Source organism: Arachis ipaensis, chromosome B08, assembly GCF_000816755.2.
Source record: "Arachis ipaensis cultivar K30076 chromosome B08, Araip1.1, whole genome shotgun sequence".
NCBI classification, from domain to species: Eukaryota; Viridiplantae; Streptophyta; class Magnoliopsida; order Fabales; family Fabaceae; genus Arachis; species Arachis ipaensis.
The window spans coordinates 31,458,103-31,477,294 of record NC_029792.2 but is presented as its reverse complement, the minus strand read 5'-3'; the positions used below and the strand labels follow the sequence as shown (position 1 = coordinate 31,477,294).

General features: G+C 36.1%; 2 protein-coding genes and 1 pseudogene across 6 annotated transcripts; all 3 read right to left on the bottom strand.

The window, feature by feature from the left end:
- On the bottom strand, positions 167-2,454 carry LOC107611803 (adenosine deaminase-like protein). Of its 5 annotated transcripts, none has more exons than XR_002352268.1 (8): positions 2,182-2,446; positions 1,975-2,045; positions 1,687-1,721; positions 1,541-1,600; positions 1,202-1,441; positions 898-1,123; positions 708-820; positions 167-475 (listed from the first exon to the last, which is right to left on the bottom strand). XR_002352268.1 is itself a non-coding variant. In XM_021109234.1 (8 exons), exons 1-8 carry the CDS (start codon positions 2,328-2,330, stop codon positions 471-473), a joined length of 750 nt encoding a protein of 249 aa, XP_020964893.1. In that variant the 5' UTR covers positions 2,331-2,450; the 3' UTR covers positions 167-470. The 5 variants fall into 5 exon arrangements, 3 of the variants coding, with proteins under 3 accessions (XP_020964893.1, XP_020964894.1, XP_020964895.1); XR_002352267.1 differs by having other exon boundaries at positions 927-1,123; XM_021109234.1 differs by having other exon boundaries at positions 1,047-1,123; positions 2,182-2,450.
- On the bottom strand, positions 5,816-11,261 carry LOC107611804 (annotated as a pseudogene).
- LOC107611807 lies at positions 10,883-17,744 on the bottom strand. Its single transcript, XM_021109237.1, has 5 exons — positions 17,300-17,744; positions 17,065-17,209; positions 11,773-12,358; positions 11,373-11,680; positions 10,883-11,311 (listed from the first exon to the last, which is right to left on the bottom strand). Exons 3-5 carry the CDS (start codon positions 11,982-11,984, stop codon positions 11,181-11,183), a joined length of 651 nt encoding a protein of 216 aa, XP_020964896.1. The 5' UTR covers positions 11,985-12,358; positions 17,065-17,209; positions 17,300-17,744; the 3' UTR covers positions 10,883-11,180.

Below are 19,192 nucleotides of genomic sequence, written 5' to 3'. Positions count from 1 at the left end.
ATATATGAAGTTATTATTTTTTTAATATTAATATTTGTAAAAAAATAATAACTACATTAATTTTAATTACTTTAATTAATTAATTAAGCGAAACTATAATTGAGACTAAAGTTAGTTTTTTTTTAACGGAGAGGAGACATACGTTAAAGGGGGAAGTTCAAATGTATTTGACAAAGATCATACTTTGATTACACGTATTTGCTATAAAAGGATCAGCTTCCTCAAGTTAATACATTACAAATAACTTCTTCTACAACAATGAATCAATGCCTATGGTACAGTTGATATTAAATATTTGGCCTATGTTTTGCCAATTTTTTCAGTCTTTTGTTATTAATTCACTAAATTACATAGAATGGAGGGGGAATCACGACGGATCTAAATGCTAGTTAATCTCCAAGTGAGCCTTTCACGCTATTCAAAGCTGCTTGCCTGTGTTGCAGCAATGGATGTGAGCAAGCAAATAAATTTCAACCTGAAAAATGTAAAGGAAGCAATAAATTATATGTAGCCCAGCTCTTTATATAAGTATTGACAATATTATGCAAAAATGGTTCGAATTTAGAAACTATCAAATGTTCAAATGTGATGGATTAGATGAATATGCCATATTGCCATGCACTATATTTTTAATTGATTGATTATCATAACACTTTTCACTTTCTTATTTTATCACAAATGTGACTAGTGAACTTGCAAAGTCTAACCGGAAATGTTAGTAGACTTCAACTTTCTCCAGTGTTCCTCCTCAAAGAAACAAGCATGTCCGATTATGGGGAACAAAATCGAGCATATCTTGTATCTCCTTTGAATTAGGAACCTAAAAGCACGAAACAAGCAAAACAGACCAGTCAGGTAATCACCACAGGTAACAGGTACAATAAAAGATTGGCGCACCTCTCCACAATGAAGGGTTACAAAAAGACCTTGTTCTCTGGCGAATTTCAATGCTGGCAAGTATCTTTTCCAAAAAAAGATAACGGGAGACTTTGATCTAAAGCATCATTACGAATTACTACGCTAGAGTCCTTGATAGATTGACATACCATTCGCCAACCTTTGGATTCCCAGATAGGTCAATTCCAACCACCCCCAAATGCCTCATTTCCAGTGCCAGTTTGACCTGCAACACAGAAATGGAGTGTTGAAGGTATTAAGTAGCAAGCATCAAACTTAAGGATGCTGAAATTACTCATCTTACAGTTTCCATAGTTGCTTCTGTTGTCTCCCTACGATCAACACTCAAGAGAAGCCTAACAAAGATTTTCTTCCTACTATTTCCATTACATTTATCATTTGTAGCTGCGTGCAGAGGATCTAAAAGATTTCTAGGATCCTCAGTATAAGGAATTAAAGCCACATCAACCGAGCTGACAGATCTTATCCCTTCCAATACAGCTTCAACATAAGAACGTTTGCTCATTCCTTGGGAATCATTTTTCTGTAAGGAATTAAGCCGAAAAATTCACTGTCGAATCAATAGAAAAAACCAAAAAGAAAAAAAAAGAGTCCGCATCAAGAACCAAGCTCTTCTAGTTACCTTTGGGGTGGTTCTCAATTCGAGATAGACAAACTTTTCTGATGCGAAATCTTCAACAACCTGCATTCAGAAATTGCTTCTATAAATGCAAAGGCTGAAGGCATCAGATTTAGAAACACAGAAATTTAGATAGTAAGCAACCATACTTCATTCGCAATTCTTGTAACAGTCATGTGATCATCTGTATTTACAAAACCATAACCACCACCATTATAAGGCTTAAACACTATAATAGTAACGATTACTAACACTAAAAGTGACAATCAAACAGTCCCTCATATCACAAACACTAGCAGAGTGCGTAATTTTTACAATCAAACAGCTGTTAGGGTCAAAATCAGTCCCAAAATGAACATGAAGCTGAACAACAGTGAAGGGGCACACTGAAAATAAAACAAGAAAATAGGAAAGGAAAAAATGGAAAAGGAGCATACTTTTAAGGATAACATGCTCCACTTGGGAAAAATCTATTAGACCCTTGTCCCACAAAGCTCTAGCGAGTTCTCTGTGCAACAAAAAAAAAAGGATAAGAGGAAAGAGAATGAGATGAAGAAACAAAACAAGAGAGAGAGGAAAGGAGAAAAGGAGTACAGGAGAGTGGAGCCTCTGATGGATCCATTGAGGTGAGCATGGAGTTCCACCTTTGGCATTGACATCCACCACTCCATCTTTTCTTCTTCCTCAACACTGAAACTGAAACTGCAAGTGCTTCGTTGGGTGTTGGGTAAGAGTAAGAGTACACTCTGGTTGGTTCAGAAGAGACTGGCCAATGGCCATTCACTGAACTCATCCAAGGGCGTGTATCAGACAAAAAAAAAGAAAACAGCACTCAAACATGTTGAGGATTTAGGGTTCATGCCACGATCATTGTGATAGGATCCCAATCAATGTTATACTTGCTGTTAGTTTTGAATATTCAACTATTACTTCCTATCTTTGAAATACTTAGTGTTGGTATTTGTATTTGTATGTTCAAAAAATTAAAAAAAAGGGTAAAAAATAAGTTTTAATTAATTTTAAATTTATAATTCTTTTAAGAATAAACTATCATTTTTATTTACAAAAAAAAAAAAGAAAACAGCACTCAAACATGTTGAGGATTTAGGGTTCATGCCACGATCATTGTGATAGGATCCCAATCAATGTTATACTTGCTGTTAGTTTTGAATATTCAACTATTACTTCCTATCTTTGAAATACTTAGTGTTGGTATTTGTATTTGTATGTTCAAAAAATTAAAAAAAAGGGTAAAAAATAAGTTTTAATTAATTTTAAATTTATAATTCTTTTAAGAATAAACTATCATTTTTATTTACAAAAGTTGAAAATACCGTCGTATCTATTTATAGAAAACAGAAATTATCATTTGTATTCATACAAAAAGATAAAATTATCTAAACCCTTAAAAATTAAATAAAATTTCCTATACCATTCTCTCCACCACTACAACCATCATCTCCCCCCCCCTCTCTCTATCTCAACGTTCTCAGCGACTCCAATCCTAACATTGATCACATCGCCGCTAGTATCACCGCCTTACCCTCCTCCTCAACCGCCACCTTAACCTCTTCGCCACACACTCTCTCATCGGTGTCGGTCGCAACTCAACAACACCAGCACCACCATCACCAGCATAATCATCTAAGGCAAAGAAATCCTAGATCTAAGGATGCTGCGAGCAGTGTGAGTGATTCGTTGGGATCTAAGGATGCCGCAGAGAGTCATGGCGGTCGATACCGGTAGGTTGCTCGTCAGGACCTCGAGAACTATGGCAAGGACGACTCCCCCACCGCCAAGAAGCCCAAATTGGAGAAGTTCCCTCTCAACAGCTGCGAATTTGCTATGGCCGTCGCCGTATTCTTCCTCTTCACCATTGGCCTTTTCTGCATCTACCTCACGATGTCCGCCTCCGAATTCGGCCGCATCAAGCTCCCACGCACTCTCTCCGATCTTCTCCTCCTCAAGTAAATAAAGATCCCTCTTTTTATTATTATGTTATCATCTTCATAGATTTATCTAAATCAAATTAGTATTAGATGAACGTAACATTAGTGATTTAGACAGGTGGAAGAAAGCATCTTTTTCTTGTGGGAAAAAAAATTGGAATTTGTTGTATTGTTTTCAGAATAAGGGTGTGTTTGAATTTTTTTTATGTAGTTTATTGTGCTTGTTTCTTTGTATACAAAGAGAATCTTTTAGCATATGGCGAAGAAGTGAAAGAAAAAGAAGGAGGAGGAAGGAAGGGTAGGGATGGCCATGGCAGTGATGGTGATGGTAAAATTAATTTCTTTTATCAATGGATATATTTGTTAATATTTTAAATTTTTATAAATAGAAATAATAATTTATTATATATATATTTTTGGTCTCGTTATATATTTAAATATTTTTGTCAACCAAGTCCTGTTAAGTTGGCATAAACCTAATAAAAATTACTCACACATCCTGTGCATGAATCACACAATTCTTCTTCTTCATGTTCTTTTTTTTTTCTTTGCGTGTTTTATCCTCATTATCGTTCTTTTTTTTGTTTGATTTTTTTTTCTTTTTTGTTCTTATTAGGAGGGTGAAATCAGGAAATTTGAGTTGTGCAAAATTTATTAAAAAAATAGTACCGAAATTTTTTAACCGTAACACAAAAAGTTTTTTAATTTTGACACCGGAATTTTTTAATCGTAATACTTATTCTTGCTAGAAGGATAAAATAAGAAGAATTATGAAAAATTTTTGAAAGAAGAAGATGATGATGATAGAGACGATTAAAAGGAGTTTTGAATTATACATAATTTATTAAAAAAATAGCACCAATTAATTTATTCACTTACTTTGGCTAACATTAGATATAGAAGTTATTATAAAATTGTGTGTATTGTCTTTGTTGTATGTTCAACATGATACAGTATAACCGTGAAAGTCATTGGCCGACTATAGGATATACATTTCCTAAAAGGAGGGTCACATATTCATCCTTATTGAACTATATATCATGTTATCAACCATATAGACAAGAAGTATTAAAGAATTACTCAATAGAATGAAATTGATGTTAATATTGAGTTCTTTGTTGCTAATTCGAACTTGGCCTGTGATTTAGCTGACAATTTAAATGGGTTAAAATCAACATATGGCTTAATTGTGTGCTAATTTAAAAATGTATATGTTATTTGAAATAAGATAGTGGCTTGGGAGTGCCAATATATGCTTTAATTCGGTTATTGAAGCTCTTAAGGTTCCTAACAATTGTTCTAATGGAATCTTATTCTATTTGCAGTATGTAAGCATGCATACTCATTGTCCCAAAATTTGGAACCTATCAGTGAGGGACTAGGTGTTTTACAATTTAAGACCGGTTTGATATCTGTCATTAAGGTATATAGTTATTATCTAATTTTCTATCTGGAATGCAAATTTTACTTAATGTACTTGTGTTGCGCATCGTAGTGTGTATGTACATGGTTTCTCAAAGCCTGTATCATCCTTTTGTATTTCAGGACTGGATGCATCTTTGATTTCAGTTTATTGCATAAAATTTCCTGTTGTCAACTATTTCCTATGGCAATTGCTGTTGCTGCTTAATGAAATACTATCATGATCATTTTACTCAAAATTTTTCTTCAATCTGTAATTCTTTTTAAAAATTGAAAGTGAGATTTACAGCTAAAACTACCAGAGTAATCAAGAGACAATATCCTATTGTCAGTAGTTAGAAGACAGAAAAATCATCAAGGATACCTAAGAGAGCCAAAGGTTGAAAGGATTCCCTATCATTAAGTTTACGAAAGAAATGGAAGTCCCAAGAGAAAGACGAACCCAGGATTGAATCCGCAATGATAAAGACAAGGAAAGGCTAGGTTTAAAGAGGTATCTCCTATCAAATGATCTGCTCAAAACCCACAAAAATTATGATAATACTACAACATAGAATAGCTAGACAATTCCCAACTAGACACAACACTTTAAACATAAAAATGATAAGAAAGGGAGACAGTATGATACCACCATAAATTATCATCGAATTATAGCTAGACTTAACATACATCATTCCCTTTTTAGCTCCACCGATATAGGAGTGGACAGATCGTTCTAAAATAGTTGCCAAATAATATGCCAGGCATTTCTCAAAAAAAAATAACCACTCTAGTGCATAAGTACTGTTGGTATTATCTGCTCCACCAAGAGCGCACGCATGAAACATCTTTGTCATGTATGGATGAACTTAGTAAAACGGGTTTTGAACCCAATCAGATGTTGAGATCAATCAGTTTCATAAGTAATATATAGTAAGCTTTGAAAATTAAGCCTTTGCAAAATTTAGAGAGCTTAGTAGATAGCTGTTTACAGAGTTACTTTCATACACAGTAAATTTTCATGTAATGGTAAAGCTCATCTTACTAAATAAATACTTAAGCTATTTGGCGACACAGGCACATATAAACACCAAGTTTGCTAACTAAGCCCTAAACTCACATGGGACATCCTCCTGCATACCTATAGTTGAGAGAGAAATACCAAGCATTTTATCCCCAAAAAAAAAAAATAATTGACATACCATAAAACACCAGCCCTCAATAAAGCATCCTGCAACTCAGATGAAACAGAAACATTGGCAATAGACTGTAGAGCAGCATCAACAGCTCCTGGTAGAAGCTCAAACTCAGTGCCGTGCACAATGTCTGGAACTACCCCAGAAAACTCGAGTATTTCAGATCCGGCAGCCTCAAATTGACTAAGAACTAAAAATGTTCGCATGATGTTTGTGGTTCATTTCCAGGAGTAGATGGTTGAACAACATACATGCAACAGGAAAGAAGAGTTGCAAGAAGTTGCACTCCTCCATCTCTCGCCAGCTCTTCTCCATTCAATGAAGATGCACATCTGGCCACAATAAAAGTCAACGAGCAGCATGAGCTAGAATGGAATTTTACTCCAGGCAAACAAGCTCTGATGCTGCAACAAGGAGAGGTGCTCTATCTGAAAGAAAGAAAATTCTTATCATCCTTGTCCACAGTAACAGCACTTAACAACATGGGATAGCCAGCATATTTGAATAGCTCCAATATGTCTCTATATCTTCTGTATAAAATGCATTGTCCCCTTCAGCAAAAGAAGCAATCTCCAAGGCTGAGGACCTTGCAATCCTTGCATGGTAGCCTAAGATACAGTTCGCAAAAGGTAAATATTTTCAGTGAATTAGAATATAAAAACCTACTGTTGCAAGCAAATGATATTATATCACATAAATTCCCCCAAGAAGCAAAAAGAAATTTTTACATCATGATTTTGCCACCCCAAATCTGTGCATGCATATAACTAAGCCTGTCTATAGCTGGCTTGCAAAAGGAGAAAAGAACAAAACAGTTTATGCATCTACAAAACTCTCCCAATCTGGGTGACAAGGGGCTATCACACCATTTCTCATTTCTCACACTAAAGAAAGTACATGGACTTGTTTGCATGATATACTTACATATCAAAAATTAAGAAGTTAAGACAACAAAACATGTCCCCATGGGCATTTGAAGACTTCAAAATAACAAGAGTTTGTCCATACAGTTAACTTCAACATGAGGATAGTTGTGCTGAATATCACGCTATCCTAGTAACTTCTATTGATATATGAATCCAAATAAGCTTGTAACATGCAAACTATGTTAAACTGGAGGCGTTCATAAGCCTTCTGTATAGCAAGAAACTTCTCCCTTCCTTCAGGGTTTTTGACAGGATGATATTTCATAGCAAGTTTTCGATATCGTCGCTTTAACTTTTGCTCGTCGATATTTTCAATTTGCTTTGATTAGCTAGATGTTTCATCTGACACCTCCGAATAGTGCTTTTTATTTACATCATCACCGGATACATCATCCAAGGATATTTCAAGGATCTTGCAAGCTGCTCAACAATAGGCCAATTTGGAAAGCGGATTTCATCACACAGATTCCTCTAGTAATAATGATGACACCACATTTCATCTCTAAGTTCAGGGTATGTAACTGGAGGCATTGGGGCATAGTCATACAAAACATGGCATACTGTGACAATTTCTGTGGAAAATCACCAAGGTGTTGCAAAACCTGATAAATACAGTGAACAGGGATAAATCGAACTGCATGAACAATACCAGAAAGGTAGTTTGGGAAGTACACTTGTATTCTATAAAAAACCATACACATCAGACCTTAATTTGCAATACCTGACGTATTAAATTTTCTGCCCTCATTTTATGAGTCCATATTATCTCAGGAGTGTCAGAATCTGATACCATTGCAGCAGCAAATGCTGCTGGACCACTGCGCTTCAATACATACAACAAAGATTCAGGAAGAAGTCCACCAAGAACACTACGTTTTGCCAAAGGCAATGAAGCTGAAGCCGCAGCCTCTTCGCCACCATGAAATCCTTGGTGGACAAGGGTGACGGCAAAGTGGGGTAAGGACAGGAACTCTAAGGGCAAGTGCCCAGCGAAGCTCACGAATATCACGCAACTTCTTCCAATCTAGCATCCCAGAGGCCCAACACCTTGTTGTCCAATCAATAGCCTTCCTGGACCATAACCTTCTAATAGCATCTTTTTTCCACAGGTCCAATTTGAGCACCTTCTTTGTCAATATACATCCATTCCTTGAGTGGCTCCATAAAAGCCGTAGCTGCAATCAAATTTGATTGCAAAGGAATAGCTGTCCTCTCCAAAGCTTCATGGACCACTGTAAGAAGATTGACAGCTAATACACAGGCTCCAACTAGAACATAAGCCTCTACATTAGCTAAATCCTTCATCAAAGCCTGAAATTGAGTTGAATTTAACTTTGAGTAGAGCTTGTAAAGTGAAATCACCAAAAGGAAAGAGAAAACAAGAAAGAATAAGTAGATTAAATTTACAAAGACCTTCAAAAGAAAAAGAAGTCTGTGTCTCAGAGATCTGTCATCTGTCCTATCCAGGAGAACAGTAATGTGAGCTGTGCCTGAAAAAGGACCAACAGTCTTGTAGTGCTGCTCATATACAATTGCCATTGCCCTTGCACTTGTAGTCCTCTCCCAATGCGACATTTCCTCTGCTGAAGTAAGCGTCTTTTTCTTCTCCCAGTTGATGACTCCTCTTGATTTGATTCTTCACGTTGAACTCCATCAGAGCGTGTATGCAAATAAGCAACAAGTCCGGGAGGCAGAATTCAAGACAATAGCTCCAAAGCGGGTTGATAGGAATCCGCCCAAAGAGCAACAAGTTGTCTACTAACTTCACGGCGTTCACCAGCAGGAAGGAAAAAAGAGTGCAACAAATGCCTCAACAAAGCACCATCACGCACAGAAGCCTCTCGCATGGACTCCACAGCAATAGCATCTTCTTCAGCAATTGATCGCATAATAACAGCTACTGTCTCTCGTAACACTTTCGGTAAGATGACCAAATAGTGCAAACAAACGACGCTTTAACCCAGCAACTTGGCACAACAACTAAACAAAAACATTATATTGAGTAGTTTCCCCATGTGGATCACAAATCATAGCCTCGAGCACTTCAACCACAGCCATTGACAGCAAAGGTGATACTGACATAGGCTTCAATCTGTTGACAAGAATAATGACATAACCCTAATTAGCAAACAATACTGACTTCGTATGCATAATTGTTGCATGCCACTCTCCTTTAGAATCCATCACATTAGCATCACCAGGCCCACCACCAATGACTGCTGCAACAAGCCCAGCAGCCTCAGAAGCAACACCCTCTGAACCATTTCTAAGTAAACCCATTATCCTTCCAACTGCTGCTGGAAAAGACATCACGTGTGATGCGGCACTTCTTGATGCAAGTAGTCTATGTAAACAAGCAATAAAACCCATCACAGTTGCAGCAGCTTTTGGTGACGGGGTGGCAAAGGAGGAGATTCTGGAGGAAGATTTGGAGCTGCAGGAAGCATAGTAATCAAGGCCAAGGTAACCTCACTAAAAGGTATACATGCATTGAACTCCCTTATTCTTCGCCATAGTTTAGCTCTTGATCCAGGAATGGAACCACCTTCAGCAACAGCATCCTTGCTGCTGTTAAATGTTTCAAATGCATTGAAGCACTTTCAGCATCAGCAACTGACTTTTGCTGACCATATTGCAAATAAACACTTCCACAGGGAGGATCAATCCGATGACCAGGCATTGTCAGCCTTGGCAATACAAGTATGGCACATTGACCCTGCACAAAAATTCACCAAAACTCAAAGATGCACTTAGAAAAAATATACCATATAACCATTTGCCTCAGTATGGTAAAATGTTTAAAATTGATATCAAGATTCTAAGCAATTAAACTAGCAAATGAACTGCCATACTTTACTTCCATCTATACATGCCATAGTAGGAAATTCTTAACCAAGATGAGTTACATCTACCTACTTCAGTTTGAATTGCATCATTGCTTGCATAAACCTACAATTAGTACCATACAAATGAGAAATTTCAGAGCATAAAATTTCATAATTGCAGTAGCATAACATTGCATACATGGATAGGGCATCCATCACTGAATTCAACTGCAAACATCTGGGGCTCTTCAGCAAACCGAACAAGAGAGCTTACTGAAGACAAAGGACAAACAGTAACAGCCTGCACACATGTAGTGAAAATTCCCAATATATGATATAAGCTCTCCAAGTAAAAATCATCTTACATGGAGATAGAAATGTACTGATATAAAGCAGTTCAATCAGATATGCATAAAGACTACATAAAACTATTAACATACACAAAATTGTACATTAATTGAAGTTGTATAAAACTTCCATTCTTCCTTAAATCCTATTTTGCCCTGGATAAACAAAGAATGATGCTGCTTGCTACATGACAACTTAAGTATATAGGCCCTTAACAATACACAAAATAGGTGGTCAACAAATCTGCATGTACTTCAAATTATAAAAAGCTGATAATGTGTGTGTTGTTCTAGATATATCAGAACTAAATTCCAGAAACTAGTTGTGCAACTCAATGCATACATTCTTATGTTAGACGGTGATAGATTTCCCAAAGCATTTACACACATTTTTCTATATTACTAGTTGTCTTCACTTATTTCGTAATTCTCAGGACGCCTTTCCACGAGTGACACCTTTGTAAGAATGAACTGTCAAGATACGGCATCACCATGTTCAAGTCCTCCTTTTGGACCAACTCCTAAGCTCAATCCTGGAACATTCAGAATTCCCTGGGCAACAGAATGCAACCTTACAGACCAACCTCCCAAGGGGGTATCTTCTGCTCCAACTGCCTCTTTTGCTGCATTACATTTATAAGCTTAAGGTTGAAAAAAAAAAAACAAAAGAAACTCACTACAAGCAATAAATAATTCAAATGTTGAAGGAAGATTAATGATGTTATAATTAAGATGTCCCGCAACTAGGACAACCCAACAGTGGATTTTGCAGTTTTTGTCTGCAACAAAAATTACTCTGTTATTACTGCTGATGTTAATTTGTGAGACAAGACAATACATAAACCATCACATTATTTCAATATCAAATGGTAACATGAATTAAGATGCCAATATCTAGGAGAACAGTTGTTTATGCTTAAAGAACATCATCACACCAAGTTCGAGATAATAGCTGAATTAGTGCACGCAGAGGCAGCTTGGAAAGCTTTAGATAAGCCATTAGGGCATATCAAATATATAAGTTCCATCTTCCATAAATGCACCATGTAATGCAAATAGAAAACCAGGGTAGGACTCTTCAATCTTTCTCGCCAAAATTTCAGCTTGTTGACACATCTCAACATTGGCCTGTTAGAAAAAAAATTATATAAAATTAAATTTAAAGTATAAATATAAAAAACTTAATTTATCCCATGTTAAGGTGAGCTATACAGTTCCTTACAAATCGAAGAAACTCATGAGGAACAGTACCATAATTTCTACTGTTCAAACTTTGCATCATCACCGGATCGTTCACGAGGTTCACTCCATCGTGCCAATTTAACTGATGTATCCCATAGGTTAGAAGATGCCTTTCAATTTTTCTTGACATGTCTTTAGCGAGGGTAGAACCTTTCAAATGCTCGTTTAAATATTGGTTGGCAATAAGAAAATAATATAGTTTATGTTGAAAATCTAAGAAAATCGGATGACAAAAAATCATATTCCATGATTCACACCTGAAATAATAATAATAATAAATGTTATCTATAAAATATAAACAAAATTCAAATAAAAATCATATACTAACTAAAAGAATAAATTAACTTACCATGGTAGTATAAAACGTATAAACAGATCGATTTCCATTGGAGATTTACCGAGATTCTGTGAAGGTAATAAAACTCTACCTAGTTCCTTCGTCTCATCCGTAAAAATTTCATCTTCGAAACCATCGGGAAGAAGATTTCCCTCAACTCCACTAACAAGTGCTCTATCCCCACTTATTACCAAGTTGTAATGTCTTAAGTGCCCATGATACATATTCTCCTCTTCATATAATCTTGCCAGAGCTCGTAAAAATTGCTTTAAATAAAGCTTGAATGTGCTCCAATCATCGGCCCAGACACTTGCTAAGTCCTTGTCATAATGCTGGTAAATAAAAACTCATGTCTCCCCCTCGAGAAAATAAACAAGCCCTTGTAAGAAAAGTTCGGATGAGAGATTCAAAGAAGTCTCAAAACATTGTTTCTGTCTCTGAACTTCTTCTACGTGATTATTTGATACTTCTAAAATTTTAACCTTTCTTCCAGTATTGCCCAATATTGCATCTGAAATAATAATGCGACCCTCTTCTACTATTTTGACTTCAGCCTTGTTAGTATACCATTGATGGTTCTCCATTGATACTAATAATCCTAATCAAGCACAAATCACAAGAATATACAAAAGGATAACATTCATTGACTGACTCTGAATCAGATCCAAAAGAATACATGGCATTATGGATAATCAGCCTTCAATTTTATAACTACCACAAGTATCTTGATTCCTAGAAAATATTAAATAGGAAAGCCATAAACAATGCTTAAACAGGAAAGCCATGTGTTATATATTTAACATAAAAAACGAGAAGTAATAGATAATTTCAGTTTCCAAACATACTTTGATTTAAAAAAATAAAGATACATAAATACTCCAACCAAAGTTTATAGGCCAACACACATAAATTAGGCCAATTCTTATTAGCTAGTAAGAAAACTTACAGTTATTACTCAAACAAATTGCAAAGCTCATGCTTTAAAGAAGTACATAAATCAACTCAGCTTAGCAAATGTTAATTTCTATAAAAAGGAGAAGACCTTGGCAGGGCCAACAAGTTCCTGAGGGCTGAGGACATCATTCTTTATATCGTCATCTAGGGATTTTTCAAGATCAATAATTATTGTACTCAAAGAAGTCCTCCGTCAACAATTTACATAATATTAATGAAAAGGCAAGTTTAACTGTTTTAACATAAAAAAATAAATTATAAAATCTACTCACAGAAAACAAATCTGGAGAAGGCAAGAAGTAGAGAGCAAGCCAGTAAGCTGTAAGTAGTGAGTAAAAGAGGAGTGCTTGCTGCTTACCAGTGAGACGACGAAATCATAAAACACATAAAACACATATATTATTCCAAGATCCACCCTTTTCAACCACAAGTTACCTTTATTAGAATTTATTAATTCATCTCCTCCATTCATCAATAACTACTCATAAATCACTTTTAATGAATCAAAAAGTCATAATCATAGAAATTCATTAATTTATTTCAACAACACCATTCCTTTTTGAAGTAATAAAATAGCGTGCAAATCAAGAGTTATAAAGCATGCTGGTATTTAAACAGCGGACATAACGTTCGTTCACAGACCTCGTACCTACTTCAGAACTTTAACTTCCCAACTTCATCAATCACTTTACAAACCCATAACCAGTCACAAGCCTAACATCCGCAAACTTTTACGAGGAAGAAACTGCTATACTCCTCATGACGTTGCACACTTATCAATCTATCTTTCACGTTTACGAACAGTGTTTTTAAAGTTTCGTTTGCTACCTCTAAAAGTCATACGTGATTCTAAGGCAATCCCCGAGTTTATCCAAAAGAATACAAGACCTTGGAAAAAGACAAGCAACAAAATCCGCCAGGGTTTGAAAGGATTGTTAAAATCACAAGTAATAAGGAATGCATAAGAAATGAAGAGTGTCGGACAGAAAATTAGTTTGGCAATCTCAAGAATGATTTCCGAATCAACAAAACCCGATAGGAATAACAAAAGAAAAAATAGTGCAGTAGTTTGAAGCAAAATTAAGTTGAGTCAAGGAATATGAGGTTTACAGAAAAAGAATGTCTAAGACCAAAGACAAGGCTCATAAGTCTCGAGTAGAATTAAGAATACTTTCGAATGAATTGCTCATAGAGAATGAAAAACATTTCAAAAACTATTTCACATTTTCAAAGAAAAAGTGCGCATCAAACACTTTGTAAAAGAAATAATAAAAGTATATTTGTGGCAAGGTTGTAAGAAAATCAAACGTTTGTTTAAAAATTCTGAAAGCTTATATTCAATCGTGTATAAAAATTATAGCAAATATGGAAGAAGAAGAAGAAGAAGAAGTTAAACTTTATTTAGAAAAGAATTCCGAAGTAAAAATTTGCTTATAAGTCGGTTTCAAAACTTATTTAAAGTAGTGCATGCCAACTTCAAATTAATTTTGTCAATTTAAAGAATAGCTATGGATGCAATTCAAGCGAATAAAAAATTGATTTAACTTTCTTAAGAAGAGAATCCAAAACTTGTTTTAAAAGTTCATATCAAAACGAAATTGCATTGCCATCACATAAGAACATTTAAGAATATCAAGATGTATTTAAAAAGAAATCAGAATATAATTTTGGATTATATTCCTATTTATTATTTAAAGTCTTAGAAATTCAATAATAATGATGTTTGGAAATTTAAATTAGAGTTTTATCTAATTTTCTAATTATTGAATTAATTCTTATATTTATATTATAAAATTAGTAGTTGTAGAATAATAAGATTTTTATATAATATCTTTATAATTAAATACTTTAAGTTTTGTTAATAAAGAAAATTAATTTTATTATCTTATAATTTCAATTAGAGTACTTGATTTCAAGCCAATAGTATTTTGATACAATTAAAGTAATTTTAGAGATTCAATTAGTTTCCAAATTAAACCTCAAAATCCTTAATTCTATATACAAACCCTAACCTAATTAACCTATAATTTTTCCCCTTTACCCCCAAGAAAACCCAGCAGCTTCAGACAAATAAAGAAAAGAGAATTGGTTTGGGGGGGGGACTCGAAGGGAGGTGAAGAGGAGTGAACCGAGGGAGAAGAGAGAGGCTGCGCCGACGCCACTGGGTCTCGCCACCACCGCCGTTGCCGCTGAAGTGAGGAGGCGCCGAACTGCTGCACGCGGGAAGCCGTGCTGTCGCCGCCATCGCCGAGCCCGACCCTGTGCCTCGCCGTCGTGTTGCTATTAAGGGAGAAGGGAGCGCGAACGACAGCCACAGACGGAGAAGAGAGCGCGCATGCAGAGGAGGTGAAGTCGTCGCTGTCACCGTCGCGTGTGGAGTCGCCGCCGTGCCCAGCCGTCGTCGCCACCGTTCCTCCACCGTCGCCGAAGGTCCATCACCGCAACTGAAGCCTCTGCCTTCTCAGGACGTGCGCCGCTGCTGTGAGTTTCTCCTGCCGTTTGGTCCTGATTCGGTGGAAATCCATTGCGCCAGATCTATGTCCTAGAGATAACTTACACACTTTTACTTACCTACGTTCATGCACAGAGTCAAATTTGGACATACCCTTTGGATCTAAATCAAAGTTTTACCACCTTTGGATTAGAATTGAATTTTATAACAAATCAATAAAAATCTGTTGCTGCACTTAAGAAGATTCAGAAAAATACAGCAGGCAGCTCTGTTTTTGCAAAATATATAACAAATTCAATTCTAATCCGTTACTCCTAGATTTTGGTGAGGATACACTTTACACCCCTAAGTTTTAGGAAAAACAAGTTTCAGGTTCATAGCACTTCGTTTGGTTAATTAAATGTCAATTGGAATTGCTGCCCTGTTTCTAGTAATTGGTTCTGAATTTTCTGCGTACAGCCCAGCTTCCAAGAGACATAACTAACTTTACAAAGTAGCTATGGACATGAAATTGGTACTCAATTAAACTAGACTCACAGATATTCAAAATCCCCAAGCCGACATGGGGAAAAGAACGCCCCAAGCTCAATAATATCCATAGGACGAATCCCAAGCTGACATGGGGAGAAGAGACAACACCCCAAGCTGACATGGGGGGATAACACCCTCAAGCTCAATATATTCAATCATTTCTCATAATTATTAGTTTCACTTCCGATACTAATTCATATCACTTTTTCACATTCATCCTCATTGTCATTCAATTATTCAAAATATAATTCATTCTTGGCCCACTTTCAAATCACAAATGTATTCAGTTCACATCTTGCCAAGAACCACTTTTCTTAAGTAAATTTTCTTTTCAAAACTTTCAAACTTCATAACCAAGCCAAATTCCAAATCTCTTCTGAAAGACTCAAAATCACTCACTTTCAAATCATTCGCTCCATCACTTTGAAATCAAGAGTTATTAATCAACAACCTTGGCAAAGACTCAAGACTCTAGGGAAGAATAACCTACCTCATTTCTTAAATTCCTTAGAAATCCTCGGAATCATAGTTACTTAAGTTGAAATCAATTAAAGTGAAGATTTAAAATCAAAACCAAAGCATGTAAGCCAAAAGTTCCGAACCAGGTTTCGAAACCAAAATTATTTAAGCCCAAAGACCAATTTCTTTTCGTTCTTAAATCGGAAACTTTCCCAAAGGCTCGGATTTGTTTAGTTAAAATTTAAAGAATACTTCAAAAGCAATACGAAATTAAGTCATCAAAGTTCAATTTCCTTCAAAATCCGCTAAAACTCCTCCAAAGGTACTTCTTTGACCAAACTTCAAAACATAGGTCCCCTCATGTTTAAATCAAACTTAAAACATAAATTTTCCTTAAAAGATTGAACTTGAATCACCTGTTTCTTAATAAATCAAGAACCAAACAATAGAATTTCTCGAATCCAATCCTTTTCTAAATCATATTTTAAAACAAAATCTTGAATTTCATAAAATTTTGGCAACATCTCCCCTAAAACTTGGACTTTGCCACCCGTTTCGGGTCCCAGCCAAACCATTACGCAACCCCCTCCACGGGTTCAAAACCAAACCAGTTTAAAAAATCAGACTAATTTCGAAAATTCATATCCTTTTCATAATTCAAGAAATCAGATCCAACTCAATTCATTTTCAATGAACCAAACTCGTTTCCAAAATTGTAAGGAAATATTTCCGCAACCAACCATATAACCAAATCAAACCACAATCCAATCAAACCACAAACACGTTCATCCCAAAACAGCCCAGCAATACATAAAGCTTATACAACCATTAAAAGTACATTTATCACGTTAATATCCATTTATAACAACTCCAAATCATAAAATTAAGTTCTTTGAAAAAGCCCCTACCTCGATATGCAAAACCATAACCCACACGTGTCAGCTCTACTCTTTTTGCTCAGCCCGAAATCAACGGCAACTTAGGCCTTAGCCCTAATCTCTTTCACAGCAAACACAGCAACTTTAACCACGGCACGTAAGAACTGAACTCAACCTAAAGCATTAACGTTGCAAGGACCTTAAAAATATATCACAGAATAATGACTAAAAGAAATCGGAACAGGGAAAGGTTTACTGAACCTACGAGTATCCGGGAAAACGGAACGGCGGCGACTCCGTTGACGACGCAGTAACTTGATGTCGCATGCACGGTTACTGCACTCAGCATGCAAGAACCACAACTCAGCCCCAGCGATACGCGGTGAGGGTGACGGCGAGCAACGATGACGGTGACGCACGAGGCTCCTCCCCCTGGCTACTGGCTCTCCTTCCTCTTCTCCCTCTCTTCTCTTCTCGGCGACCACGACAGCACCGTGGCAGCGGCGCGACGGCGCCACTCCCTCTCCTCGCGGTTCTGGCGGCGACAGCAGTGCGGCCCTCTCTTTCCCGGCGCTCTCCCTCTCTTGGGTCCACCCTCTTCTCTCGCAACCCTGACTCCTTTTCTTTCTTTTTCTTCTTTCTGTTCTTTACTGTGAGTGTGGGTGAGTTGTGTGTGTGTGCGCCGTGCGTGTGGGGTGAGTGAGGTGAGGTGAGTGTAGTGTTAGGGTTTGGGGTGGTGTGGGGGGTAGATTAGGAAATTTAAATAAAAATAAGGATAATAAGCTCCACTTACAAAAAATTTTCGTTCTCAAAAATTAAGTTAATACATAGAATACTAGAATAGTTTTGAATACTTTATTTTGGATACTTTAAAAAACCTAAGGTCTTGGCATATATATGTATATAATTTTTAAAATATCGAAAAATTCGTAAAATTTAGATATAAGAAAAAAGTGTGGTCTAAAACAAAAGTTAAAAGATAGTTAAAAACAAAATATTAAAGGGAACTACTATTTTACCAAAATTTGAAGTGCAAAAAGGTGCAAGTATTCTAATTAGGTGTTTACAAAAATAAGGGTATCTAGATGGCAAAATTTTGAAAACAAGTTGACGTATACAAACAGAGTTGTCCTTTATACATTATGAGTATTATCGGTTTATAATATGTTTTTTTAATCCCTCATTTAGTATTACGAGAAATAATGAAATATGTGATTTTCATATTGCACTAGCTTTAATTAATTATTTTCCAATAAGTGTTCGATATGGTAGAATTTAAGATATATGTCGAAATGTCATATACCAATTAATTTAATCCATCAAAAGTCATGTAATTTTTGTATTCGGGATAAATATCCAAAGCTATGTAATTTTGTAACCATAATTAGGCAAGATGATCTGAAATTTAATCTACATTTGTTTTTACTAAATAAAACATGATTCATATTTTCTTTTGAAAATTGTTAGAAGGTATTTGTTTCATTCATATTAGTAACAAACTCATACCAGTGATTATTTTCAGTAGTAAAAATATTAATTTAGTAACATTTTCAACAACAAAATCAAAATGTAGTCATATATTAAAGCAACAAAACTGAGAAAAAAAGAACAGAAAAATTTGTTGGAACTCACTAAATCGGGGACCAACTTTTGGTTGCGTGAAGGAAGCTGATGGTGAGACTGGAAGTAAGGAGACGACAAAGACGACCAACTCCGGAACCTACTGCTTCTGTCGCCAGCGACTATGAGCAAAAGGAGGGTGGTAACAAGACAGAGAGCGACAACGAGGATCAATCTGAGGACCTACTACATTTGCGCGACGGTGATGACTAACGACAACCTTGAGTGTGAGAGCTAGTGAGCCATAGTGAGAGAGATGGGAGAATTCGAGTTTTAATGAGATAGTGATAAGAGGAAGGACACATTAAGGGTTAGGGCATGAGGGTTTTGATGAAGAAAAATGACGTTTTCAAAATTTAAAAAACAAACATTAAGCATGACACAGTCCAAGTTATGTAAACCAATTAGGTCAATGGTTTTGAGAAAAACTGGATGAGTTAAATTGGTTAGGAGGCTGGCTCAACCGGCCATTTCTTTATCCACATCCACAAATCTCATTTATTCCTATTCATGTTTTGTGTTGTGGACAGACATTTCT